The 27,567-nt window shown below is 28.3% G+C and overlaps 14 protein-coding genes across 14 annotated transcripts; 5 read left to right on the forward strand and 9 right to left on the reverse strand.

The window, feature by feature from the left end:
• Positions 1 to 24: 24 nt before the first annotated feature.
• PPL_03642 (uncharacterized protein) lies at positions 25 to 1,398 on the forward strand (the record flags this gene model as incomplete). The annotated part of the gene is made up of 3 exons (XM_020574567.1): positions 25 to 55; positions 935 to 1,012; positions 1,094 to 1,398. 3 exons carry the CDS (start codon positions 25 to 27, stop codon positions 1,396 to 1,398), a joined length of 414 nt encoding a protein of 137 aa, XP_020434981.1.
• Positions 1,399 to 1,814: 416 nt separating this feature from the next.
• prpf4B (PRP4 family serine/threonine-protein kinase) lies at positions 1,815 to 4,849 on the reverse strand (the record flags this gene model as incomplete). The annotated part of the gene is made up of 4 exons (XM_020574568.1): positions 1,815 to 2,018; positions 2,112 to 2,350; positions 2,440 to 2,708; positions 2,793 to 4,849. 4 exons carry the CDS (start codon positions 4,847 to 4,849, stop codon positions 1,815 to 1,817), a joined length of 2,769 nt encoding a protein of 922 aa, XP_020434982.1.
• An 899-nt stretch (positions 4,850 to 5,748) lies between these two features.
• Positions 5,749 to 6,339, reverse strand: PPL_03644 (FKBP-type peptidyl-prolyl cis-trans isomerase; the record flags this gene model as incomplete). Its single annotated transcript, XM_020574569.1, has 5 exons — positions 5,749 to 5,849; positions 5,914 to 5,991; positions 6,058 to 6,091; positions 6,155 to 6,274; positions 6,337 to 6,339. 5 exons carry the CDS (start codon positions 6,337 to 6,339, stop codon positions 5,749 to 5,751), a joined length of 336 nt encoding a protein of 111 aa, XP_020434983.1.
• A 319-nt stretch (positions 6,340 to 6,658) lies between these two features.
• PPL_03645 (FKBP-type peptidyl-prolyl cis-trans isomerase) lies at positions 6,659 to 6,860 on the reverse strand (the record flags this gene model as incomplete). Its single annotated transcript, XM_020574570.1, has 2 exons — positions 6,659 to 6,780; positions 6,854 to 6,860. 2 exons carry the CDS (start codon positions 6,858 to 6,860, stop codon positions 6,659 to 6,661), a joined length of 129 nt encoding a protein of 42 aa, XP_020434984.1.
• Positions 6,861 to 6,961: 101 nt separating this feature from the next.
• PPL_03646 (FKBP-type peptidyl-prolyl cis-trans isomerase) lies at positions 6,962 to 7,394 on the reverse strand (the record flags this gene model as incomplete). The annotated part of the gene is made up of 4 exons (XM_020574571.1): positions 6,962 to 7,032; positions 7,110 to 7,143; positions 7,212 to 7,307; positions 7,392 to 7,394. The coding sequence occupies 4 exons, from the start codon at positions 7,392 to 7,394 to the stop codon at positions 6,962 to 6,964; spliced, it is 204 nt and encodes a 67-aa protein (XP_020434985.1).
• Positions 7,395 to 7,929: 535 nt separating this feature from the next.
• On the reverse strand, positions 7,930 to 8,558 carry PPL_03647 (FKBP-type peptidyl-prolyl cis-trans isomerase; the record flags this gene model as incomplete). Its single annotated transcript, XM_020574572.1, has 4 exons — positions 7,930 to 8,018; positions 8,127 to 8,159; positions 8,255 to 8,453; positions 8,556 to 8,558. 4 exons carry the CDS (start codon positions 8,556 to 8,558, stop codon positions 7,930 to 7,932), a joined length of 324 nt encoding a protein of 107 aa, XP_020434986.1.
• Positions 8,559 to 8,718: 160 nt separating this feature from the next.
• PPL_03648 (FKBP-type peptidyl-prolyl cis-trans isomerase) lies at positions 8,719 to 9,423 on the forward strand (the record flags this gene model as incomplete). Its single annotated transcript, XM_020574573.1, has 4 exons — positions 8,719 to 8,721; positions 8,832 to 8,991; positions 9,189 to 9,221; positions 9,242 to 9,423. The coding sequence occupies 4 exons, from the start codon at positions 8,719 to 8,721 to the stop codon at positions 9,421 to 9,423; spliced, it is 378 nt and encodes a 125-aa protein (XP_020434987.1).
• Positions 9,424 to 9,849: 426 nt separating this feature from the next.
• Positions 9,850 to 11,438, reverse strand: PPL_03649 (NAD-dependent epimerase/dehydratase family protein; the record flags this gene model as incomplete). Its single annotated transcript, XM_020574574.1, has 2 exons — positions 9,850 to 10,057; positions 10,159 to 11,438. 2 exons carry the CDS (start codon positions 11,436 to 11,438, stop codon positions 9,850 to 9,852), a joined length of 1,488 nt encoding a protein of 495 aa, XP_020434988.1.
• A 361-nt stretch (positions 11,439 to 11,799) lies between these two features.
• PPL_03650 (uncharacterized protein) lies at positions 11,800 to 14,884 on the forward strand (the record flags this gene model as incomplete). Its single annotated transcript, XM_020574575.1, has 2 exons — positions 11,800 to 13,424; positions 14,866 to 14,884. 2 exons carry the CDS (start codon positions 11,800 to 11,802, stop codon positions 14,882 to 14,884), a joined length of 1,644 nt encoding a protein of 547 aa, XP_020434989.1.
• A 163-nt stretch (positions 14,885 to 15,047) lies between these two features.
• PPL_03651 (uncharacterized protein) lies at positions 15,048 to 15,275 on the forward strand (the record flags this gene model as incomplete). Its single annotated transcript, XM_020574576.1, has 2 exons — positions 15,048 to 15,057; positions 15,124 to 15,275. The coding sequence occupies 2 exons, from the start codon at positions 15,048 to 15,050 to the stop codon at positions 15,273 to 15,275; spliced, it is 162 nt and encodes a 53-aa protein (XP_020434990.1).
• A 329-nt stretch (positions 15,276 to 15,604) lies between these two features.
• PPL_03652 (uncharacterized protein) lies at positions 15,605 to 15,834 on the reverse strand (the record flags this gene model as incomplete). Its single annotated transcript, XM_020574577.1, has 2 exons — positions 15,605 to 15,753; positions 15,825 to 15,834. The coding sequence occupies 2 exons, from the start codon at positions 15,832 to 15,834 to the stop codon at positions 15,605 to 15,607; spliced, it is 159 nt and encodes a 52-aa protein (XP_020434991.1).
• A 1,819-nt stretch (positions 15,835 to 17,653) lies between these two features.
• On the reverse strand, positions 17,654 to 18,651 carry PPL_03653 (uncharacterized protein; the record flags this gene model as incomplete). Its single annotated transcript, XM_020574578.1, has 3 exons — positions 17,654 to 17,672; positions 18,265 to 18,499; positions 18,585 to 18,651. The coding sequence occupies 3 exons, from the start codon at positions 18,649 to 18,651 to the stop codon at positions 17,654 to 17,656; spliced, it is 321 nt and encodes a 106-aa protein (XP_020434992.1).
• Positions 18,652 to 21,087: 2,436 nt separating this feature from the next.
• PPL_03654 (uncharacterized protein) lies at positions 21,088 to 26,168 on the forward strand (the record flags this gene model as incomplete). Its single annotated transcript, XM_020574579.1, has 10 exons — positions 21,088 to 22,283; positions 22,362 to 22,445; positions 22,555 to 22,757; positions 22,792 to 23,244; positions 23,320 to 23,501; positions 23,569 to 23,670; positions 23,723 to 23,919; positions 24,163 to 24,234; positions 24,691 to 25,038; positions 25,271 to 26,168. 10 exons carry the CDS (start codon positions 21,088 to 21,090, stop codon positions 26,166 to 26,168), a joined length of 3,735 nt encoding a protein of 1,244 aa, XP_020434993.1.
• A 244-nt stretch (positions 26,169 to 26,412) lies between these two features.
• On the reverse strand, positions 26,413 to 27,461 carry PPL_03655 (bifunctional 5,10-methylenetetrahydrofolate dehydrogenase/5,10-methenyltetrahydrofolate cyclohydrolase; the record flags this gene model as incomplete). Its single annotated transcript, XM_020574580.1, has 3 exons — positions 26,413 to 26,494; positions 26,564 to 27,210; positions 27,303 to 27,461. The coding sequence occupies 3 exons, from the start codon at positions 27,459 to 27,461 to the stop codon at positions 26,413 to 26,415; spliced, it is 888 nt and encodes a 295-aa protein (XP_020434994.1).
• Positions 27,462 to 27,567: the final 106 nt, after the last annotated feature.

A 27,567-nucleotide genomic window follows, 5' to 3' on the forward strand; every position in this document is an offset into this window, starting at 1 on the left:
GAATCTTTCATAACATTGATAAATATGTCTGTCCCTGTATTCTTTGATCTCTCGGGTTTGTTGTAGCTTGCTCCGAACTCCGATGCAGATTGGAAAACTCATTTTACCCATCGAAAAACAGAGGCCAAACTCTTTCAAATTTTTTTTAAAGAATAAATCAAACTTTATATTCTAAATCTACTATAAAAATACTTTCTATTTATCTAATTTTTATTAAAATCTAACAAGGTTTGATATTTTATTTTATTTTTTTAATATTAATCTCTATTGCAAAAACTTAGAAAAAAAAATTGTGAAAAACAGCCACAACCACTATCATCGAAAAAAATTTAACATTTAAAAAGTTAGATATTTTTTTGCAAACCTTTCTAAAATATTTTATTTTGGTGGTATTTTTTTGATATCATCTTTAAGTTATCTTGGATTTTATTGGCAACACCTATTTTAAACAAACAATTTAAATGGTGATTGTTAGTTTGTCTAATAACTTGTTGTTGTGTGATGAATTAAAATAAATAAATATTATACTACTATTTTGACAATAAATATTAAGAATCTATTAGATGAATCATATTCACACTATTTCTGTTTCTTATTGTTACAAAAATAATAAATATTTCAATTTAAATAGATAGACATAAACCAAAATAATAATAAACAAACCAATTATCAAAATAAATAAATAAAATATCTAATAAGATTGTTTTTGTTTTTTAAAAAATAAATAAATAAATAATAACTATCATATCATACTACTATAGTATATATAAACAACATTGTTATGTTTATATTAAAATCATCAATATACTACGACCATAGCTGCTACTAGTTAGTTACATATTATAAATAATAATAATAATAATATAATAAATATTAAAAACAATAACTTTGTAAAAGTTTAAAGTAATAATAATCTTAATTTATTAAATAATAGTAATAATAATGTTAAAAGCAAGATCATATAGCAATAATCTTTGTATATTACTAGTTTTAATATTATCGTTTGTCGCTTGTAAGTTAAGATTTAGGTTTTTATTTTTTTTTTTCAAAATGGGAAATTTCATTAGTTGTTAACAATTTAATTAAATTAAAGGCACATTTGGAGAGAATGATAATTCACGTGATATACCCGGTCTAAGAAATTCAACATTCATTATAATTGGTATTATAGTTATTGTTTCACTGATATTATTATTGGTTTTATTCATCTTTTATTGTCGTGTTCAAGAGGAGAACTCGGTTGGTGCTGCTTTTGGAAGTGGTGGAGGTGCTTGGTCATCTGACCTACTCAAAAAGAAAGAAAGAAAAGATGGTTTAAAACCATTGTTGGATTATGATTCTAGTACCGATGAAGATGACTTTAACTCTACTAATTTTAATGATGAAAATATCGTATAATCATGGTGATGATCATTGCATCATCATCATCACATCAAATACAATACAACATTAAGTCAAGTAAGCAATCAAGCAATCAAGCAATCTAGCAATCAATTACAATCATCAATCACAACATCCGAAATCATAGTTTGACAAACAATTAGATAGATTCAGTTAGAGTTTCTAACTCACAGATAAACCAATAATAGATAATTATTAGTTTATCATATTTATATTTCTGTTTTTTTTTTAATTATTATTATTATTGATAATTAAAAAGTTAATATTTATTTATGTTTCTTTATCTTAATTTTTTCAAGTGAATAAATAAATCAATTAATCTTTTTATTTAAAAATATATATTTATATATTTTATATTTGGATGTATGGTCACCAAATATGGTTATATGATTGTTTATATTGATTTAAATGTTTCAGTAGGGTCTGAGGAATTCATGATTCAATGCTTCGGTTGGTGTAATTCTCTTCTCTGGCTCCAAGGTGGTACATCTTTCAATGAGGTCTTTGAGTTGATGGAGTTTCTTCATTTCAGCCTCTGGTAGTACAGTTCCATTAGGATTGAGATAGTTCATGAAATCTTTTGTTGGTTTTGTGAATTCAACCGGTGTTTTCATTGTCTATAAATATATATATATATATATGTATAGAGTTTGTAAATTAGTATGTATAATAATAATAATATTGAATGTTATTGTTATCGTTTTACATACCTTATGTTCAACAGGATCACGATCTTCTTTCATAAACACAAAAGAATCGTTGAAATGTTTCGATACAAACTCTGCTTTCTTTAGCATCTTCTTTGTGAAAGGACCTTTGTACTCGAGGAACAATCTGATCATATCATTATTAGACTTGCCAGGGAACATGAATTTACCGGTATACAACTCTCCCAAGCAACAACCAACACTCCATACATCGATTGCATAATCATATTTCATACCTAAAACTATATATATAATATGTAACATAAGATGATTATTGATTTTGTATTAGTTAAAGTTAATAGTTGTTTTCAATCAAACAAATACTACTTACTGATTTCAGGTGCTCTGTAAAATCTACTAACGAGATAGGGTGTGATCTCTGATTCGTGTGGTTCACCTGCTGATCCGAAATCGCACAGCTTAATGGTGTTCTTTGCTTCGTTGACCACTATGTTGTCGGGTTTGATATCAGAGTGAAGAATCTTACAGTTTCTAATGTGCTTCAATGCCATAAACAATTGTTTTGCATACACTCTAACAGCATTCATACTCAAACCAACATTCTTACCAAACTTCTTTATCAACTGATGTAAACTCATACTAAATATAAACATATTTAATATATTAAAATAAAATTAGTAAGTGAATAACACAATGATTAATGGAATCGATAGATAAACATACCTCATAGGTTCAAATACAATACAAAGATGATTTCTATAGGTAAATGAATCTTTGAATTGAATACAATGATTTCTGTGTTGTGGATCTTTAGAGTTGGCGGCGGCGGTGTTGTTGTTGGTGGATGTAGTTGTGTTGTTGATCTTTTGGAGTATTTCAACTTCTTTCTGACCGGCACGATGCATCGACGGTCTGTTTCTTATGATCTTTACGACTACATCTTCATTGTTGTTCACATTCTTGGCTGTAACTACCGTACTGAACACACCAGAACCGATCGGTGCATAGATCTGATACTTGTCAATGATTTCACCAACTTTGTACTTGTAGTAACCGTCTTGATCGTCCCAGTTATCAGTGAGATTCAGATCGTTTGCGTTGTGAGCGGATTGCAAGTTCATCTCCAGTGCCATTTGATCGGCTGCTGATTCATCGGTTGGCGAATCGCTAAACATATCAACAACAGGTGGTGCCGACATCTTGTTTGTTGTAGTGGTAATTGGTGGTGTAGTAGTAGTACTAGTCTTCACCAATACATTTGTTTTAACTTTCAAATCGTTGACATCTATCTTTCCACGTTTCTGCAAGTCTTCTTCGGATGAACATGATTCCGATTCGTCTTCATTCTCTCCGTCGCCATTCTCAACGTTGTTATTATTATTATTGCTTTTCATCCATTGGAATTCACTTAAAGTATCATCTTCATCTTTTTGTTTATCTTTTTGTTTTTCTTTTTCTTTGTCAATTGTCTCTTTTGTAGTAGTAGTTGTTGTTGTAGAAATAGTAGCAGAGGTTGACGATTGTTTCTCCATTTGTTCTTGTTCGTATTTCTCTCTGATTCTCTGTCTTCTTAATCTACTCTCCTCCAGAATCTGTCTCTCTCTTTCCTCTTGGTCCTCTTTGGTGATGACAGCGACTGTATCCAATGGTGAGGAAGACGTTGATGAATTTGTGGTGATTGCCGGTTCTTTCTTATCAATATTTTTCGTTGATGATTGTTGTTGTTGTTGTTGTTGCTGTCTTGATAACTCAGTAGATGAATTCGATGATGATGATGATGTTGACTTTACTTCAATCTTTGATGCACTATCTTTAACTGAATACTCGCTTGATATCATTTCACTATCTCTCTGTCCATCATTATTGTAAGAGTATGTTGATCTATCTCCATTTCTACTACTGTTGTCATCTCTTCTATCGCCTCTACTATCGCCTCTACTATCTCTATCTCTATTATCTCTATCATCTCTTCTATCTCTGTTATCCCTACTTCCACCTCCACCACCACCTCTACCGGTATCTTTCATGTTTCTATCTCTATGGTTTCTATCTCGATCATCATCTCTTCTGTCTCTATTATCTCTATCATCATATCTTCCACCTCTACCACCTCTTCCATAGTCTCTATCTCTATCTCTGTCTCTATTATCATATCTTTCTCTATCATCTCTTCTGTCCCTATCTCTATTATCATATCTATGTCTATCATCTCTTCTATCTCTATCTCTATCTCTTTCCCTCTCTCTTTCTCTTTCTCTTTCTTTTTCTTTTTCCTTTTCCCTTTCTTTTTCTCTTTCTCTTTCTCTTTCTTTTTCTCTCTCTCTTTCTCTGTCTCTGTCTCTATCTCTATCTCTATCTCGATCCTCTCTTCTATCTCTGTCATATGATTTATAGTCTCTGGTATCTCTATCTCTGTTATCTCTACTATCTCTGTTATCTCTATATCGAGATGGTGAAAACGATTGATTAGATGAACCTTTTGATGGACTATTCATAGTATTGTTGTTGTTATTATTATTATTATTATTATTGTTTTTATAGCCTGCATTGGAGGATGATTGATGATTGTCGATGTTTCCAGTCGGTGGAATGGGTGGTGTTGATGTCGCAAATTCATCAAGTTCACCTTCCTCTACGTCATCATTGTTTGGTTGTTTCACTCTTTTATGACCGAGCTGTTCAGTACTACCATCATCATTAATGCTACCATCATCATCATCCTCTTCCTTTCTCTTTCTGCTGCCACTATTAACACCATCAACAACTACAGACTCTTTCATTTTTGTTTTTTTTTGTTTTTATTAATAACAATAATAATAAAAAGCAAACAAAAAACAAAACAAAACAAAAAGTTTAATATAAATTATTTAATATTATAAACAGTAGTAGTAATAGTATATATATATATATATAATAGAAAGAATAATAAATAATTGAATATGAAAGAATAATATATATACAAGTTTATTATTTACTCTTTTGTTTTTTTTTTTTTTAAAGTTATGTCTATTTGCTTAAAATTTATTTATTTATTTTTCATACGATATCTAATCTTATTTATATCTATTAATAATGATTTGATTATCAACATCAAAAATGAATTGTTGCAATATTTTTTTTTGTAAAACTTTCAATAATCGTTTAACAAGATATTGAAAATTTATTTTTTCAATTATATTGTAAGTTAATTGCTTTCAATTCAATTTAGATTATAAAAAAATAATATATTAAAAAAGGGTGAATTCTCATTCAACAACACTTATCCTCAAACATGTTAGCAGTTTAATTAAAATATACATATTTAGTAATTTTGTTCTACTTCTCTCATTCTATTTAACTATTTTAAATACCAGTGGGTTTAAATTGATTTGATTAATTAAATTTTTCCTTTTTAGGAGTAATCGTTGTAACAATAGTTTTTAAAACCCCATCACTTACTTCCTCTAATTCTTTGTAGCATCAAATAAAAAATAAAATTTTATCTCTCCAAGAATTAATATCAAATTCTTTTAATATGGTTTTCATATAATCATATTAAAGAAAAGTTTTAGAAGTTTATTTTTCTACTTTACCCTAGTGAGATGTAGATTGCAATTATTGGTTCAGTAATTCCTCATTAATTTTTTATTATTAATGATTTTCTTAATGTTTGAAGTAGTATCAAATACTTTTTAATTATTTAATAGTCAGGATTTTGTTGAATGGATAAAACTTCGATTTCAAAAATCAATGTGGAATTTGGAGGAATTCCTTGAGTTCCTTTTACTCCATAGGCCAAATCTATTTAAAAAAATATTTATTTAATTTTGAGGCACCCAATTATTTAAGTAAAAGAAATATTTACCAGAAGATATAGTTAATTGTGCAATTTCACCAGTTGACATCTGAGAAAGTCCTTGATCGAATCCTCTAATTACTTGACCTATTTTCAAGAATGAATAAATAAAACTATACTTTTAATAGACAATTGATTATCTAATAATAATACCTAATCCAATTCTAAAAGTAAATGGAGTACCTTTCTAAAACAATTTTTAATAATTTAGTTATTTGACAAAAAAGAAAAAATATATTATCTAACTTACCATTACAGAGGAATCAAATATTGTACCGTTAGTCAATCTACCTGTATAATGAATAGTCACAACATCACCTGTTTTAGGTTTTCTTCCATCACCATTTCTGATCACTCTTACCCTTATACCCTAAAAATAATGAATTAGAATAAATAGATTTCTTATCTTTTTTTTTAATAAATAAATAGTACCATTTTTAATAACAAAACTTTCGAACAGTATAATAATAATAATAAAGAAATAGTTAGATGATAATTGTCTCTATCAAAAAATAGAATGAATGAATAACATTATTGATAATGGGTTGTGTGACCAGAAATGAATAAAAAATGTAGTGTGTTTTGTTGTGTTCAACAATGAATGAATGAATAAGAGTAGGGTGTTGTGTTTTGTTTATAAAAAAAAAGGGTATCTTATTCACTAATTTCAATGCTTACAGCAATGTTTAATAAATGTTATGATTTTTTTTTTATTTATTTTATTTAAGCTGTTGATATGATGATATTTATTTATCTATTTGAATGAGATCAACTCGACTTCGAAGATCAAAGTGGCATTTGGTGGGATGAGACCTCCAGCACCACGTGCACCGTATCCAAAGTCTGGGGAGATGGTAAGCTCAGAAACTTCTCCAACTGAATTATAATTTCATAACGTTAGCAAAGAGTGTTCAATGATAAATGTTTTAAAACTTCTATTACTACTTACCTGACATCTTTAAAGTCGATTTCATATGAAAAAACAATAACGAGTGACATTTCAAAAAAGATTGAATATTTTAAGATTAAAATAAAGTGTTAATACTGATAATAGATCTTATTTGTTATTTGTTAGATTATAAATGCAAACCTGAAGAACTCCTTCATCCCATCCTCTAATGACTTGACCTATATATATATATATATATATATAAATATTAGTTTATTATGATAATTTCTTTCATTTATAATGACAGAATACTTACCAATACCCAAAGTGAAATTGAAAGGAGTGTTTCTCTGAAATGTTCGATATATTCAATAAGTTAGTTGAAAAATTGGATATTCATATGAAAATATAAACTTACCTTGTGTGATGAATCGAAAACGGAACCGTTTGTAAGTTTACCGGTGTAGTGTACAGTCACTGAATTTCCTTTGACTGGCTTTGAACCATTACCTGGCTTAATTACTTTAATATCAACACCCTACAGATATCAACCATTAAATTGAATGAATACTATTGTTGTTTTGTAATATCAACTTACCATTATATATTATAAATTTAGATTCTAAGGAAAATTGTTAATGATGTTCAAATTTTTCATGATGTTTAATTTTGCTGGGTGGTGTGTTGTTGTGACAAAAAATAAAAAAAAATAAAAAATAAATAAAATTTGCTTTCGGATCAACATGGTCTAACACTAAAATTATTAGCTTGTGATTATTAATTGAACTTTTTTTTATTTAGGCGATGATTGATCATTTTATATCAAAGATAAGACTTGAGATTTCTTAAGTGTGTTGTAACACTCTTGTTTGATGATCACCGAGTGATGTTGATTTTGTGCCATTGGAAAGGAAGGTACAGGTACTACAAATCATCTACAGATACATAGAGGTGATTGATTAAGTCTGATTATTGAAGAAGACTTTTCAAATACATTTTCATTGGCAACATTTTACTACTTTCTTTATTAACTATTCGATTGCAGCGTTGATTTAAATGTTTGGGTTGTATCTTCATGTATTAACACATTTTATTTAATTAATATTTGGTGACCAAAATGATGTTATGATGATTGTTTATTTAAAGGTGATTAATTCAACTTCGAAGATCAAAACAGAGTTACCTGGAATGACACCTGGGATACCACGAGCTCCATATCCAAGATCTAAATAGTTTAAAATGAAAACAAAAGTAGTTTTATAGATGATGAACCAAAAGTTATATTAGAAAAAATGAATATGAATTGATTGATTGATTGAATAATGATAATTACCTGGGGTGATAGTAAGTTCTGCCTTTTCACCGACTAGAATAGATTTTCATAGTAGTAGAGTTAGTTATGGGTATGTATGGGCATTCCAATGATAAAAAGATATCTATATATAGCTATTAATTACTTACCTGACATTTCTGCAACACCTTGATCCCAACCCTTAATTACTTTACCGAAACCAAGTTTGAATGTGTAGGGTACACCTTTCTTGATAGAGTTATCGAAAATGGTACCGTCCTTCAATTTACCAATGTAGTGAACAGTCACAGTGACACCTTTTGGTGGCTTGATTCCATTACCTGCTTTAATAACTACCTTATCTACACCCTATAATGTTCATTTTCAAAAATAGAGATATATCTATTATTAATAATCCAATCTAAAATATCTAACATATTTAACATATCATAAGATTTATTTATCACTAACCATTTATATATATATAATTTATCTTTATCGAAAGAACACAAACTGAAAAAAATATTTTATTTTTATTTTTATTTTTTAGTGGTCACTCTCTGCTCTGCTGATCAAACAACCAAAAAAATAGTGTTGGTTTTTTGAAAAGCATTTATCTAATTAATAAATATAAATGGTAAATGATAATTATTTATAAATAGAAGGACTATGTTCACTAATTTTATTGATAATTTAATTGATTTGATTGAAATTGATTTATTTCTTGTTGTGTTATTTGTATTTCAGGGTGTCAATATTGAAGTTCTCCAACAGGGTAACGGTGTTAAGCCACCACAAGGTGACATCGTCACAGTACACTATACTGGAAAACTAGAAGATGGAACCGTTTTCGATACTTCCTATAAGCGTGGAGTTCCCTACGAATTTGTTCTTGGTAGAAATAGTGGTATGTTAAAATTTAACTCGTTATTCATCAATTTGATCTGTAATGTAGAATAAATAACTTACTAAACTATTCAATACCTAGTTATTAAAGGTTGGGAAGTTGGTATTAGTCAGATGAGCGGTAAGTAATAGAAAAACGCAAACAAACTCTATCATGATAAGAACATCTCTTATAACTAACTAATTTTATAATACCAGTTGGAGAAACTTCTATACTTACAATCAGCCCAGGTATGTAGTACATGTTATAGTTTATAGATTAAACTCTGCTCTATCTATATCTAACTCAAGTTTATCATCTATAAAAAAACTAAATATAACAAATACAGATTTTGGTTATGGTGAGAGTGGATTCGGAGGTATCATTCCAGCAAACAGCACATTAATATTTGAAGTTAAATTACTTGAATTTAGACCACTCAATAACTATTAGTAATAATAATAATAATAATCAAAGATAGATATTAATTAGGTTTAGGAATGAATAAATGTACGAATAAGAATAAACTACACAACCTTTGCTAATAATAAGGTTGGTTGTACTATAACTAGAGAGAGAGAAAGAGAGCGCATCTCATGACTATTTAAAAGATTTATATTTATTTTTCTGTTTGTTATTGTTGTTTGTTTGTTTGTTTGTTTGTTTGTTTGTTTGTTTGTTTGTTTGTTTCGTTGTTATTAAAGTATAAGTTTGAAAGTTGATTGGTTGATTGATTGATTATTGGTACCATACCAAGATTAAGGAATTTGATATAATTAATTCTACAGGTTTATTTATTTATTATTTTGTTTAATATTCTGGATTTAAATATGTGTTTCTATCTATTATTTGTCTATCTATTTATCTATCTATCTATTTTTATTTAAACCAAGTTGTTATAAATTTAACAAACAATATTAGCATAATAGATGCAATAAACAATGGTGAAACAGGGTAATATGATATTCTATCATTCTCCATATACTCTTCAATGGTAACATTCAATCCTTGTTTGAAACTATATTGTGGTTTGAATCCTAATTCCTTCTTTGCTCTATCATTACTGAACAATCTATCTTCAGACATTCTAAATAAATATATATCGATATTAATATTCGAAAGTTAGTTTAGTTTAGTTTAGTTTAGTTTAGTTTAGTTTATTATTAATGAATGATGTGATAAACATACCGAATTAAAGTATCAGATTTATATAAGAACTTCTTCTTTTTAAAGAGATAAAAGATCTTTCCTACGAAACCGATGACAGGCTGTACGATTACACCTGGCAGTACGAGTCTTGGTTTCATACGGTTGAGTTTCTCGTTGATGAATATCAAGACGTCGCGATACGACATTCCCTTGTCCGGACAGATGACGTAGGTGTACGGAAGATGGTCTGGCTTGGTATCGTCTAGTGCGGTTCGCTTCTTCCTGATGGCGAGTAGCAGACTGCTCACGACATCGTCGATGTGTGTATACATGACACTACCGGTGGCAAACGACGGAATGAAGAAGATGAGACCGTAACTGATAGCCTGTATCATCTCAAACACTGAAAAGTCATCGTCTTTACCGTAGATACCGGTTATCCTAAGAATGATCGTATCCAAACCGTAGCGTCGTTCCATCTGACGCACGGCATCCTCTGCCTCCAGCTTTGTCTCACCATAGTAAAAGTTTGGTCGACACTCGAAAGCATACTCGTTTCTCAGTACACCATTCGCCGGATACACTCCACCCATTGCTTCCGTCGACGAACAATATATAAATCTTTTTATCATTACATTTCCATTTATTCTTTTATTACTACTATTATTTACATTACTATTGCTATTACTACTACTGCTACTGCTACTATTTACACTATTTTCATTATCACTATTGTTATTACTATTATTATCATCACTACTATTATTATTATCTTGATCTTCATCATTGTCTTCTACATCGTATTCATCTAGTGATGAATTGTAGATGGTCGATTCAAGTAGATTCTTGGTGGCGATGACGTTGGTTTTGAAGACAACGCTGTTGTCGTCCGGATAGAAATCCATGGCTGCAGCTAGATGCACTATGACATCGATGTTGTTAATGAATATCAGACGACGTAGATGTTCAACAACAGACTTCTGACTGTCCGATACCAGATCAACGATATCTCCATAGAGTACATTGAACGAAGGATTGGCAGCATACTCTTTAAATATATTTGGTACATTCTTCTTTGAACTACCGCTGGCATCACCACTACCACCGCTATTCTTTGAAGCAGGAGCAGCAGCAGCAGAAGAAACACCAACACTTCTCGATCTCAACAAAGCATAGACATTATATAATCCAGATTCAATTAATGGTTTAATACTGTTTCTACCTACAAATCCATTGGATCCAGTCAATAGTACATTTATCTTTTTCTTTTTACTTGTCAATGATGTTATCATTGATGTTGAATGAATATTCTTATTCATTATTTATCTATTTTTTTTTTAGTTTTTAATTGAATTCTAGAATTGATATTGTTTCTTTTTTTTTTTTTGTTTTTATCTAAATAGAATTAATTTAAAAAAAATAAATAATTATAATTACAAATATGAATATTTAATATGTTTTGTATCTATTTTAAACACTGAATTATTTTTATTAAAAAAAAAAACATTCTCTTTTTTTTGTTAATTTTTTGTTACTGGAGCAACCCACAAATTTATGATCATTTTACAAAAAAAACTTCGGCATTATGATAGGTGTGCACTAAATTTATTGTGAATATCTTTGTTGGTAAATCTGATTGTTTTATAAAACTTTATTTTGTTTTGATTTTTTTTTATAAAAATGAATAATATTAGTAGTATTAGTAATAATAATAATAATAACAGGGATATAATTAATCTTTCAAATGTTATACAATCAAAGATTGTTGAATATTGTTTATTTGAAAAGTTTGATCATGTTCCTCTGCCTTTTGTTTTTAAATTAAAGTTAGCATTAGTTTCAAAATTTTGGTTTAGAGCAGTATCCAATACTTTGGCTCGGTACTCAAACGTTGGTGACAATCATAGAGAGAGTTGGAGTCACTACAACAATCCATGGTGCCTGATCAAAGGTCCTTCAATTTTCTATATATTCGAAAGATCGATTAAAGATCCTTTATTAGATAGTTCTTCAGATTCTATCGACAACAACAATATCAATAGCAATAACAACAGCAATAATGAAAATGATAGTCAATTAGTTGGAATTTTAAAGTCATACTTCAAACAATTTACAGGTTTCCTACAAAAACCCAAAACAACTCAACTTTCAAACATTACAATTCCTGAGAGTATGAAACCATTCTATTTCAATTCAGTAAAGATGGTTTATGTAAAGTGTAAAGGAGGTTCGCTATCCCAGTTTCAAATCGATTCCATAAGAAGATTCGATTCTCTAGATTTGAGCAAACCTATATTTAAAATAATATCTCCACTTTCGGAAAAGTTATTCGATTTCTCCAAAACATTGAAATCTAGAGTTCACCTTATTACACCAATTTCATATGGTGGTCAAATGAATATATATAGTAATAATAATAATAATAATAGTAACAATAATAATAACAATAATAATAACAATAATAATATCAATAACATTAGTATTCATTTACATTTGTCATCGACTACAATGGAAAATGTTAATGTTTTGATGGATCAGACGTGTAGCTATCTTAGATATTTAAGCATCAGTGATTTCATGGAGTATGATTACAAGTCATGTCTGCCAAGGTTGGTTCAACTCAGGAAAATTACAATACTGTGCTACGATTTCGATCTACCGGTTCACCAAAACATCAGAGAGTTCCTCATGGAGTCACAATCCATTAAGAAACTGATTCTCCATCTGAGAGAATTGAATCGTAATTGGATAAATCTAGTAGATCAATCTTTAATTGCAAATATTTCCATCAATTTAAAGTCAGACTCGACAGATTACCAACTAGACAACAACAACAACAACAACAATGGTTCCATTCCAAATAGAAATTTAAAGTATTTATCACTTACGATGGATTCATCGAATGAATTACATAGTGCAGCTGAAAACATTTTTAAACATGGCAAATATGGTGGTCAAGTTTGTACAAAGTTGAGTTTAATGGATATGGCCATTCCATCAAACTTCTCTCAACTCTATATTGTAAAGTTAAAGTTGAACCAAATCGTTTTTACATTCAATATGCTCACAAGTGTTGTAAACAATAGATATCTTCGTAAATTAACTGTACTATTAATTAAGGATAAAGACATAGTATTTGATTTCATAGAGTATTTAGATAATACTGCTGAAACAACAACAACAGCAATAAAAGCGACAACAACAACAATACCAAGTCAACAACAATTTTGTAATAACAATATCAATAGACATTCCGTTCAGCATGTTAAAATTTCAATATTGGATGTATTCTTTAAGGAAACAAAGTATTTCTTAGACAACTATGTAAAGAATTATCACACACATCTAGGTTCCATAATAACATTGTTTAAAAATTAATAAACAGATACTTTATGATTTTTTTATAAACTCTTCTTTCATTCTAAATTCAATACTTTATATATATATAAATGTATGAACAACACTAATATAGTCAATAGATGTTTGTCTTTTAATAAAAGTAATAAGAAATGTTGATGAATTCATAATTATTATAGATTTCTATATATTTTTTAATAGTACAGTTAAAGTAAACTTTTTTTTTATTATTTTAATCTAAATTTTATACTACTTTTGTTTTATTATTAATTTGTCAGTACCCAATGATTGACACCCCATCAAAATAACCCAGAAAGAGTGTTGAATAAAAATACATCATATGAAAATTATTTGGTGGTTTGAATATCAAAGAAGATGTTGAGAATCTATAATCACATGTCGGGGTGATTAATAGATTTTGGGTGTTCTCCAAACTTTTCTACTACTAACACAATCAATTAAAAACAGTCTATTTATATATGAATTTAGTATTTTTTTCAAATTATCATGTGGTGGGGGTAAGATGTTTATGTTTAACATTTGGGTGTTTATGTTTATCATCAAATTTCGTGTTTGATTTCACTTGATTTTTTTTGATTTATATCTTGATCAATAAGAAAGGAGAGTGTTTTTGTAGAAAGAAAGTTTATTCTCTTGATCAACAGAAAAAAAAAACAAAAATTTAAACTTTGGATGAATAAAGATCGGAAGATTGAGAGGATTACCAATAATTATAGGTTTTTTTGATGTAGAACTTAATAACTATCACCAAATACTCTGGTCTGATTGGCTGTCATAATGAAAGTGATATGTCAATATATGATCATCTGTTGATGTTTGATGATGGTTGTTTAGTGTTGTTTATAAGGGTGTTTAAATTAAAGATGTTGATTACAACATTATGTTATTTTAAAAATCAAATGAAAAATTAGTGAATCAATCAAGTCTATCATCATTCCCCTTGAATATTAACAACCAAAATTGATAAACAAAAAAAAACTGGAAACCATTATCAATATTAAATTTTAATTGAATACAATAAAACAATTGGTGGAAAACAAGTACTTTTCTCAATGGTTGCAAATCACTTTGCTCTGTGATCGTTAAAATTAGTTTAAGAATAAATTTATTACAAATTTCAAATTTTTTTTTAACTTTTGCTAACATGATACAATATTATAGGTCACTAATTTCGAAAGTGTATATACAATTAATTTGATATAATTAATATAATCCACATTCGATCATGAATCTTATAGTGTTTAACAATAATTGGGTACTTATTGTATTACAACAACTGCTTCATCCCATGTGTATTGAAAAACTCCTTGTTATCAAATGGATAAATGACAGGAAATTGTAACCAAAGAGAAATAATCAAATTTATAGAAAGCTATTTAAACCTTAAATTGTTTATCATTATTCTACTCAGTCCGGAAAACACTCTTCTTTTATAAACCATAAACTAACTCTATTTAGTAAATATCTAAATTTAATTTTTTTAACCTATTAGATATTTTTTTTATCCTACAGAATATTTAAAACAAACCAATATATTTATTTAATCAAAAATGCTAATTCGTAAGTATTTCTCATTAAAATTTTATAGTTTAATTAAAATTACTAATATATTTTTTTTAAAAATAGAATCTTTAAAAAACCTTTCATTCAACTCTTCTTCTGATTTACTAAGCTCTAGTTACTCTAAAAATGTTTCGCATTCCTCATCAGTAAATGGAAGCCAAACAACAACTCAAACTACTGCATCTTTTTCCAAACCATTCTGGGCAGCATGGTAATTTTAAAATAGAACTAAAATATAATATTTATCTTAAAAACAAAATTAAAATTTATTAAAATCAACGATTTATTTCATATGACTGGATAAATTATTAATAAAATATTTATTTATTTAATTTAATCATATAAATGTTTTTTTATATAATAAATCTTACATTCTAAACAAATATTATGATGAAACTTTATATTTCTTTAATATTAAAAAATATTAATTAATGATTTTATTATTAATAAATAAAATTAATTTACAAAATTCATATTGATACTTTGTAGAAATCGAATCTTTTGTTTTAATACAAAAAATATATTAAATGTTATTTTTTAGATTTTACCAACATGTCCAAAAAGCTTGTGTCCATGGAGTTTTAGTTAATTGAGTATTGGTTTGATTAGTTGCGCTATTTATTGATTGATTAAAAGAGGAATTCAACTTATCGCTATTATTGTTTGGTTGAACTGAAAGATTCATAATAGATTCTATTTAAAAGAAAAAAAAATAATTAGTTCTAAAATTTTAAAAAATAACTAAGAGTTAAAAAATTACTTACTGATTAACATTTTAGAAAGATTAAGTTTAGAGATATAGTTTTCTTGATTAAGTGTAGAGAAGTGATTGGATTTGGGTATGAAAAACTAGTATTTATATTTTTCTATTTGGACATGAAATTTGATGATCATCAATAGTCCGTTCAAGAAGTAAACATATCAGTTAATGTGGATGGTATAGTAGTAAATGAGGATCTCATTTTTATTGAATTTTAATAGATTTCCAAACAACATTAAACAATTTTATTGAAACTGTTTATAATATGTCATTTGTGTTTTATTTAATCAATATTGGTATATTTCTATATATTGGTATTACCTATTTAATAATCAATTCTTCAACCCCATTCCAAAATCAAAAGAAAATTCACAATAATGGATATCTGTGGAGTGTATGTTCAACAAACACACATGTTCAAAAATCAACCACAATCTTGATCGTTGTTTTGGGTGTATTGTTTTTAATGATATTTTATAAATTTAATCAATGATTTGATCATTTTAACAGTTCCAATTATATTGTTCATATACCAATAAACTATTCCAATATAACGATTGTTAAAAAATCCAAAAAACAAACTTATTTATATATTTGATATTTGTTTTTAATAATAGTGGTTGAATTTAATTAGGAACCTAAATAAATATTGTTACTATTACACATTACTAGCTTGGTTTTTAATTCCAATATTGTAAGGATGGACAATAATAAGAATTTCTCAAAAAATTGATAATCAAATTACCATGTTTATCGCCAATGTTGTTCTATTTTACCCCTCAAATTGATTGGTTTACTTGAGAGGAATAAATGGTTTTGTGATGTCACAAATAGATTTAGATTTATTTAACCTAAATAATTCATTAATAAATATTTAATTCATTGCACAAATAAATTTGAAAAACAAATTAACATTTATTATTTATTGTTTTTGATTAAAATAGAAAAGGAAATAAATATAGAACTAGATCTATTTTTGTTTTATATTAGGATAATAAATAAAATAAAATAAATTAATTTTTATTTTAATTGTTTTTATGTTGTTTAGGTTGTACATTTTTTGATGATTTTGAATTTTATACAGGCTTCTATAATTAAATATTTTTGTCGACATAAATATTTAATTTTTAGATTATAAATGGAATCACATATATATATATAATGGGTTACCAAACGGACCAGAATGGTTTAGAGAAGCTTTGAGCTAGAATTTGATTGGATGTCTCAATACTTGTATTGGTATTACTACCTGATGTAGTGTTGATTTTAATTTCACCACCATTTTGGGTAGATGATTTGAACGAAATATTTTTTAAAGCATCTAGATAATTTTGTAAAACAAATTAATAATTCAATTTTTTTTATGTTGACATTTAATTTATATCTCAATCACTTACTAATTAACATTTTTGATAAAATTTATTTTGATTTTTTAAATTAAAAATAAAAAAATTTAATGATTCAACTTAAAATTTAAATTAAATTAATGTTTTTTAAACTAAAAATAGTAATTTATGATGTTTTTGATTGATTAATTAAACTGATGATTTAAACTGATTTCTCGGGTTTCCTTTTATAGTTGGATGAAATTGAAAAACTTAACAAAAATAAAAATAATTATTCATGTAGAATCAGTCATTTTTTTTATCAAATATAAAAACAACAGATTGTGAATCAAGTGGTTTTTGATTTTTTTATTTATCTCTTTGATTTCAAAATAGAATCAAAAATAGGTTTAAATAAAGATATAGAGTTCAATCCTATTAAATTAATTAAAAATTATATAATTCAATGTTGATGTCATATGACTGTTCGATAGGGACACTCGACAGTTTATGATATTTTCATTGGTCTATTAATAATTAAAAGACTATACTAATGACACCATCATTTTTGTCTCCTTTGAATTTTCTAGACCCTAACTACTTTACTATTATTATTGTTTTTATTAAATAAAATGTTGATGTCAACATTTATTCAACCATCTCTATAGGTAAGAGATATGATAATACAAAACTATATGTTGATGTCAACCTAATAGATGGTGGGAGTGTTGATGTCATCAATTGATTTACTCTCATTACTAAGACCAGATTATAACTGCTCACACTATAAATGTAAAAAATGTTGACGACATCAAATGATTAATTCTTTAATTAAATTAAATAATTATTTAATTAATTATTTAATTAAACTTTATTAATGTTGTAATTAAGAGATATGACATCATATCTCTAGAACCTATAATATTTCCGAATTTGATGACAACATCATCTATACATTTAAATTTAATTTGTTTGATTTTTTTGATCATTTTTATTATTTTACATAAACTTTAGTTTATTGGTTGAAGTTAATTTGGATTGTTGATTGGATACTATGGAATAAATAATAAATATATGTACCGTAATATATATTACCAAGGTGTCCAAAAAGTCAAAGACTTTGACAAAGAAGATGATGAGGGACTATTATTGTGCTCCATAACACCGGAACTATTTAATGATATTGTAAAATTAACATTGTTATTATTTGTTTGAGTTGTATTTGAAGTAGTTGTTGTTTCTGGTAATGTAGGAGTTTCTTTATTAGTTGTTGTATTTTCATTAAAAGAAATATCCTCAATATTGGTTGGATTATTTTTTTTCTTTTTTCTAATAGTCAAATTTTTTATATTATCTATAGTTTTTCCAAGATATTAAATAGATAGAATTTATATTAATAAAAAATAAATATAATATTAATAATAAAAATAATTAATTACCTATTAAGTTTATTTTGGATTTTGATCTAATTTTTAATTTGAATTTTGATTCTAATGGTTCAGTCATTTTTATATTTATTTTTGTTGAAATTAAAACAAAACAATGTTAGATATAACAAATATTTATAGTATTTTTAATTAAGTGGCTTTTAATTGTTTTTTGTTTAATTTTATTTTGGAAGATGATTGATGTTGAAATGAATAGAATGGTTTAAATAGATTTTTGAAACTACTAGCATTTTGGTTGTAAATTAAGTTACTTGCAACTACTAGATAGTGACCAACTCTGATTGATTATAAATCAATCTGATTTGGAAATTGGTAGTGCGGGGAAGAAGGGTGAGTTTGTTGACAGTGATTTCTGAATCATTTCCAATAAAATGACATAACCTTAGTGGTTAGGCATACCAAGTCGATTGTTAAAATTAAAGTAAATAAGAAGAGTGAGTTAGTATCTCATTTCATTTTAATTAACAGTATATTTTTTAAATTGTTTCCTTTTAATATTATAAGAATCAACTTTTTTAATGTGATAGCATGGCAGGGATAAACTGTTTATTGACCCGAGTAAAAATTAACAAAACAAACAATCGATTCTATCTCTGGTGATATTTATTCATAAATCAAAAGGTTTGGTGCTTTATCGACATTAGAAAATGAGATTGAGATCGTGTTTGACAATTTTGATTATGATCAGCTGATCAAAAATAACCATAGCAAGGAATTGTTTATTTTATTTTTAATATATATATGTATATATCAAATTAGACAGAGTTGAAAAAGTATTATATTCACCTCCATCCACTTTTAATTAAACAAAACATAAAGAACGACAGTTGACATTGATATCAAAGTTAGCACACCATCACTATTCTATCTGTTGGTATTTTTTAGAACACACTCAAATCAATCACACACTTTAGATATTCATACATCAAAATTAAAAAAAAAAAAACACAGGTAAAAAAAACAAAGATAACATATTTCATTGGTCAATAAATCACCCGACACTTCTTAATATATTATTATAACAATCAAAAAAGTACATTTGTATACAATCAAGTTTATTCTCACACCCCACTCCTTTCCAAACAAAAAACATTGATGTATAAAAAGTAGGTGTAAATTGTCTGTTTTTATTTACAAATCCTGTTGACAATTGACAATTGATATTAACAATTTAATACCACCACATCATATTTAATTAATATTTGTTTATATCTTAATTATTTGATCACACAAACAAACATAAACAACTAACTGATATTTTATTTCCTTTTATATTAATTATTTTAACAATGTGATTTAATAATTTTCTTAAAATAAATAAAATACCAGTATCTTGTTTATTTTTAGAATTGACTAACTTAACTTTTGTTTTTATTATTAAATATAACATGTTATACATTGCAATCGTTGCCTTTTATCAATTCTTGGTTTTTGTCTCTATTCTTTACAAATAAAGAATCAAACATTGAATATATTATTATCATTATATCCAATCAAGACCTCTTACTTTACTTCAAACATATTTTTATTCTATTCAATATAAATACTTAAAGGAATATCAGTTTTAATTTAATATAAACTTGATTTCAGGTAGCATCGTTATTAATATATGTTGTATCTAAACATAACTTTAGTGAAAAAAAGTGTAGAAAGTAACTAACTAGTTAGTTAGCTGACGTTGTAAATGTGTTGGTTCATCTCTGATCTGATTGAGCTAAAAATCATTTCAATTCTTTGATTGAAAACAAAAGAAACAAAAAAGGTTTATATATATAATGGTTCTAAATAAGGAATCTATTGCTTTGAATACAAATAATCAAATTTAAAAAAGAATATTTTAACAAAACTAATCTAAACTAAGATGATTAAAATAAATTAAAATCTAACTGACCTGTAATACATAAAATTTACATAACATACCTACTTTTCAGTGATCATTCGTTTTTTATGTCAATCCATAAGATTCAAAATTGGAGACTTCGGTTTTTTTTAATTTTTCTTTTTTTATTTTTAATTTTTTTGAGAAGTTCGGTTATTTGATAAAAAAACAACTCCATCATTATGCGCGAATCTACAATGAGTATTAATCATTGTTGGGGTTTTCACTTATTCAATGCTAATTTTTTATTAAGATTTAATACAAGAATAATTAATTTATACACGATAACAGAAATCTATAATAATAATAATAGTAACAATCAATCAATGTTTAATATCTAAACATTAATATTCATACCTACACCAATAAATCTAGCAATCACTCACTCCCATTCCTAACATCATTCATTCATTCATTCAAATCACCCCCACACAATTTGTTGGAATTTTAATTATTGAACATCCATCAAATTATCAGTAGTAGCAGTGTTTTTGTTTTATTTTATTTTATTTTTATTTTATTTTACTTTTATTTTACTTTTTGCTTTTACTACTAGTAATAATCATATTGTTTATAAAGTAAATCACTTAGTTTGCAGATAAAGAGTAGAAGAAGATGAGGAGATCCTCATCGATCGCAAATAAGACATCATCTACTTCTGCTACGGAAAAAGAGCAGAAGCAGAAACAGTCATTCATACACAATGGTTTCCCACACTCTGTTACCGTCGACGATTTCCTAGAGAATTTATCAGAGTCTGAGAGTGATCATGATGATAATAATAATAATAACAATAACAATAATAAGAATAACAGTCAACAAAAACAACAACCACCAAAGAATCAAGATATACTTTTAAAGTCAAAGTTACACAAATCATCGTTAAGCTGTCTCAACGAATTGAATAAGAAAAAGGAATTGGAAAGAACTAGACTGAAAGAAATTAATAGAAACAATAAGAAATCGAAAACAAGCAGTATTAAAATCAACGAAACGCTTTCACCTCATATATCACCTTCAACTACACCTATACAATCACCTCTGATATCACCTTTAGTATCTTTATTTTCAACTACATCATCAACATCATCAAATTCAAATTCAAATTCATCATCTAATAACAATAATAACAATAATAGTAATAATAAACGTAAATTTAGTCAATGTGAAAATGAAAATGAAAATGAGCAAACACGACAATCGAAAGAAACATGCTCATCGTCACAACCATTGCCAACACGACAGAGATCTTACCGACATCCATTTCTTCATTATCCATCTGAACCTGAACTAAGCAGTGAGAGTGGAAGTGAACATTCAGTACAAAAGCCACTGCGAGGTTTCTTTCAATCGCGCTCACAACCACCAACTCCATCGAAACCAACTACCACCACCACAACAACAACAACCAATACTACAAAAACGAAATCGAACAATAATAATAATATAATTCATAATAATCATGGTCATTTTAATAAGAATCATCATGATAATTTTAAACAATCACCTAACAGCCATCATCCTTTAAACAACAACAATAATAATAACAATAATAACAATAATAATAATAATATAGATAATCAAACTTCAACAACTTCAACAACAAACAATCCATTCACAAACCATGTCAACCATTGTACAATGACACCAAGTAAGAACATAAAGTCGCCATCTATACAAAAACAACATCAGAATCAAACGTCACCAACACACGAGGGTTATGAGCAATCATGTGGATCTTCAGAATCAACTGACTCATCAATAAAGAGTATCAGAAGAGAAGTAACCGAAACACCTTCAAAGAGATATATGTAAGTGATATACACAAACTATCAACCCATACTGAAATCGATAATGTAAATATCTAATAATTGCTTTAATAATTACAGAAAGGCATATGCTAAACTTGTTTCCATGAATCAAAGTAATGTCAAAGAATTTCTTATTTGTAAAAAGATGTATATTATTGGAAGGTATGTTAGAATTACTTATTTATTATAATAATAAAAGCATCTGCGTCAGATGGTTAAAACCAATAGATTATACTAAACTTTTAAATTGTTAACAAATACAATACTCTAGTAAGAAGATTAGTGATCTTGAGATTCTAGATAGGTTAAGAAAGAACTACGCGATGATTCAATATCACAGACATGGTTTTATCACAGTTGAACCATTGACAGAAGCAACCATCAAAGTAAATGAAGTGGCCATACGACAACCAACTCTCCTAAAGTCTGGTGATCACATTAAGATTTTAGATAATTACTTTATCTTTCAATCAAGTAAGTTAATTATTTTCTTTATCAATATTCAAAGAAGTAACTAACACTTCTCAAAATAAAGTTGAAACAAATAAAGATTCCTTTATGTTTCAAGGCTCCCAAGGCACAAATAATGAAGAAGATTACATAAATAATAACAATAGAAATAATAATAGTAAAAATAATAATAATAATCACAATAATAACAATAATAATAATAATAACAGCAAGGATAATAGTTGCAATTCTTGTCATAGTGAGGATAATCAAGCGTCCACTGAAAGTGAATCCTCATCAATGTTCTCTACTCCTTTGGGATCACCTCTTTTCTCACAAGTGCATAATAACAATAACAACAGCAATAATAACAATGAAGACAAGAGTAAAGCTGACAATGAGATGAATGATAACATTAACAACCACAAGAATGATATTGATCCACTCTCGATTATCGCTTCTCTATTTGATAAATACCATTTCACACTAAGTCCAATGTTGACTGATATCGGTATGTTACAACAACCATTAATAATAATCAAACAAATGATATTATAATACTAAAACTATTTTTATTTTTAAATAGATTATTTAATTAAAATCATTTTATCAAATGGAGGAAGACTTGCAACAGATTTAAAAACTGATCAACTCAATTCTTTATATATCGTTCCAGATATTGTTTTATATGTCAGCCAGATTCCAAAGGTTTACATGAAAAGATTCAAGTATGTAAAGGAATCATGGGTCAGATTATCATTTCAACAGGTAAGTAAACCAATAGTGATATAATAAAATTGAAAATACTAAACTTTATTGTATTGATAAATATCAGCGTGAATTATTACCAGTCGAAGAATATATTTATAAACCAAAGAAATTACATATTTACCGCACCATTTCTATATTTCCACCAAGTACAAGTGATCCAGAATATGTATGTAAATAAATATTTAACTATAACATTACATCATCTAACTTTTATCAAGGATAAACTTAAGGAATCTTTTGAAAAAGAATTAAGATTTCATGGAGCAACTATTGAAGATTTTAGTAACAGATCAAAGAAAACAGGTTCTCTTATTCTATCACTCAACGATCTTATACCCACAGATATTAAGAGGTATAGCTTAAGTGGTAATGTCGTTAAAATGGATTGGTTTCACCATTGCGCACATCATCAAAAGTTTGTTTCCCCATCGTCAGACCCTGATCAATTCCTATATAATTTGCCATTGATGTTGTTAGAAGCACCACCTCGATAAACACCAAAAAAGGTTAGAGTAAAATCTTTCCTTTTTTTTATTTTAATTTAATCACATCATAATTCAAAGATATAATTATAATAGAAACAATAAATTTAAACCATCTTTTATAATAAGTGTTGTATTCTTTTCTTACCTTTTCATTTTTTATCTTATATATAAAGATACAGATCTTTGGATGCAGTTCAATGCGATTACTCATGTTCATCTTTGAAATTTACTTTACTTTATCCATGGTATTGCATTCTCGGATTATTCAATATCCAATTTTTTCTATCTACTTTTCAAGAAGATTGAAGTTTCAATACCATCTATCCCAGGATAATATTCTCGCTAAATCTTTTCGACTGACAGTGAAATTTGAATTTTTATTGAGATCAAAATAATGATTAGATTTTTTTACAAAAAATAGTTTCAAAAAGTCGAAAAAAAATCTAGATTTTTTGAAAAAACATCAAAAAAAAGCCCCTAAACAACTATTTTGGCGAGGTACTCTTTTAATCCTCCAATTTTTTAAGGTTGTTTTATCAATCTACTTTTTTTTCTTGATTTTTTTATTTTGCTTTTTTTTTAATTAAATATTTTATTTTAAAACTTGTTTCCTTGCATAATAGCCAACAATAATAATTTTTTTTTTTGATTATATTTTCTTCTCATATTTATATTGTTTAGTTATACAATTAAATAAATAGTAGCAGAAAAATGAAATTAGCATTTACTTTATTTTTAGTTGCTTTGAGTTACTCTTTGGTCAGTGCTCAAGATGGTGTTTACAATAACACTCTCGCCATTGGTCCAATCACCAAGGGTAAGATTTTGACCAAGACATTCACTTCAATCCCATTGCCAGTTTCATCATTTGCACTTGAAGCCATTCAAGTCGCCATCGTCGATGACACCACCAACTCTCGTTTCAACCACGATTTACTCTCAGTCTCTGCTGTCGATATCACTGTCGGTGGAAAGAAAGTAGTTTCATTCACTGCTTCCAACATTCTCAACCCATTATATTTCCCATCTCCATATGCTCTCCCAATTTCGTAAGTATCAATAATAATTAAATCAGTTAATTTAAACAAATACACATCTTAAGATTGAGGTCCATCTCCACATTTTTTTTGCCAATCAAAAACAAAACGAGAAAAAAAAATAATCGTTAATCAAAAAAAATCGTGTGAAAAAAGCAATCAATCATTTCATATAAATAATCATATGATTATATTCATTTATTAATCAATTCTTTTAAATTATTAAATAACATTTTATTTTTAGTGGAGCTGTTGATTTAACTGTTTCACTTTTCACTACTGCTGCTACTACTCATACTTTGTCAGTTCAATACTATCTTAAGTACTCAACATCAGCAAATGTTGTTAGTTTGACTCGTACTGCTACTAGCTGTGTTGCAAACTACTCGAGTTTCATTGTTCCAGGTACTGGAGGTGTTTACACTGTTCAAAATCCAATTACATGGCAACAAAACATTGATGCTATGGCATTCCAAGCTGCCGCCTCACAAGGTGTCATCTCCATGCAAATCGCCGACTCTGCAAACAATGTCGTCTGCAAGTCGAACGCTATCTACAGAAACAACATCTTGCAATCGATGACTCCATGCACCACTATCATTCCATTGCTTAAGGGTACCACCTATATCACCTCTGCCACCTACAACAACAGCAAGCCAATTAAGGGTGTTTTTGGAAACTTTGGATTCTACGTTGGATTCCCACGTCCAACCACCACCGGTAGCTCTGCTTCCTCCACTCACACCACCAGCGGTCCAGCCGTAACCAGTTCACATTCATCCACCACCGGTCCAGCTACCTCTGGTCCATCATCATCCGGTCCATCTTCATCGGGTCCATCCACTGGTGGTCACTCTTCATCTTCACACACTGGTGGTTCTTCTGCCGGTGGATCATCGGCTGGTGGTTCATCTGCCGGTGGTTCATCCTCCGAAGGTTCAACCTCATCAAACCCAACCTCATCCAACCCAACCTCATCACAATTCACCACCACTGCCGACTCTACTTCATCGAACCCAACAGCAACCTCCTCGAATCCAACCACCGCTTCACCAACAGTCTCACCAACCGGTTACACTGTAGGTACCGGTATGGCTTCATTCCCAGGTTGGGAACCAGCTAGAAGAATTCAAATCTATTAAATAATTAAATAATAATAATATATTTGAAATACACAACAAATAATAAATCCTCCAATTAAATAATCGTTTTTTTCTAAAAAAAAAAAAAGTTAATCTTTTTCTTTTGTTGTTGATTTTTTAGTTTGTAGTATTTTCGATTTATTCCACCTGTACAAAGTGTAAAGTTTGTTTATAACCTAATTATTATATTGTTATAGGTTATTTTTTAAATGAATGAATGTTGATAAATTATTAATAATTTGATTTAAAGTTTTTCAACACCTTGTCTTCTCATTGCACTGATCAATGTATTCTTTAAAAGCATAGCGATTGTCATTGGTCCAACACTAAATAAGATGTTAATGTTAATATCAGATATCAAAGTCTGTTTTTGTTTTAAAGTAAATAAAACATACCCTCCTGGAACAGGTGTAATTTGACTTGCAACATGTTTAACTTCATTAAAATCTACATCTCCACAGAGCTTGTTGTTTTCATCGGTGTTCATACCGACATCGATAACGACAGCACCCTTCTTGACCCAATCCTTCTTTACAAACTTGGCAACACCGATAGCAGCCACCAGAATATCGGCTTGAGCAACAACCTCTTTGAGATTGGCAGTCTTACTGTGACAGATGGTAACGGTGGCATTGCGATTCATCAGCAACATGGCTACTGGTAAACCGACAATGTTTGAACGTCCGAGCACAACGGCATTCTTTCCTTCGATGGTGACACCCGATTGCAGTAGCAACTCAATGCAACCCTTGGGAGTGCATGGCTCAAACAGTGGGACTCTACCACGCATCGCCAGCTTACCGATGTTGATCGGGTGGAATCCATCGACGTCTTTGGTGATGTCGATCTCATTGAGGACAGTCTCTTCATTGATGTGTGATGGCAGTGGCAATTGCACGAGAATACCGTCGATCTCTGGCATTTGGTTGTACTTTCTGACGATTTCGATCACCTCTTCCTGCGATGTATTGCCTGGTAAGATGCAATCGATAGAAACGAATCCCATTTCAGTAGCTGTCTTTTTCTTATTTCTAACATATGTCTATAGATAAATATATTCCCAAACAAATTAAAAAGTTGATTTACAAAAAGTTTGAATGAACTTCAACATCATTTCATTTCTTCAATACATACATGTGAATCTTGACGATCTCCAACCAAAATAACAACTATTCCTGGAGCTCTCTTTCCAGAGGCAACTAATTTATCGACATCCTCCTTGATTCCAGTACGAATATTGGCAGCAATAGTCTTACCATCAATAGTTTTAGCAATATTCTCTTCAGTTGACATCTTTCTATCTATCTATCTATCTATATCTCTATATATTTGTTTTATCTCTTGATAAATCGTTAAAATTAAAATAGTTGAATAGTAATACAATACTGTTTTATAAATT

The sequence above is a fragment of the Heterostelium album genome (genome assembly GCF_000004825.1).
Source record: "Heterostelium album PN500 unplaced genomic scaffold PPL_contig8, whole genome shotgun sequence".
In the NCBI taxonomy this organism is placed as follows: domain Eukaryota; phylum Evosea; class Eumycetozoa; order Acytosteliales; family Acytosteliaceae; genus Heterostelium; species Heterostelium album.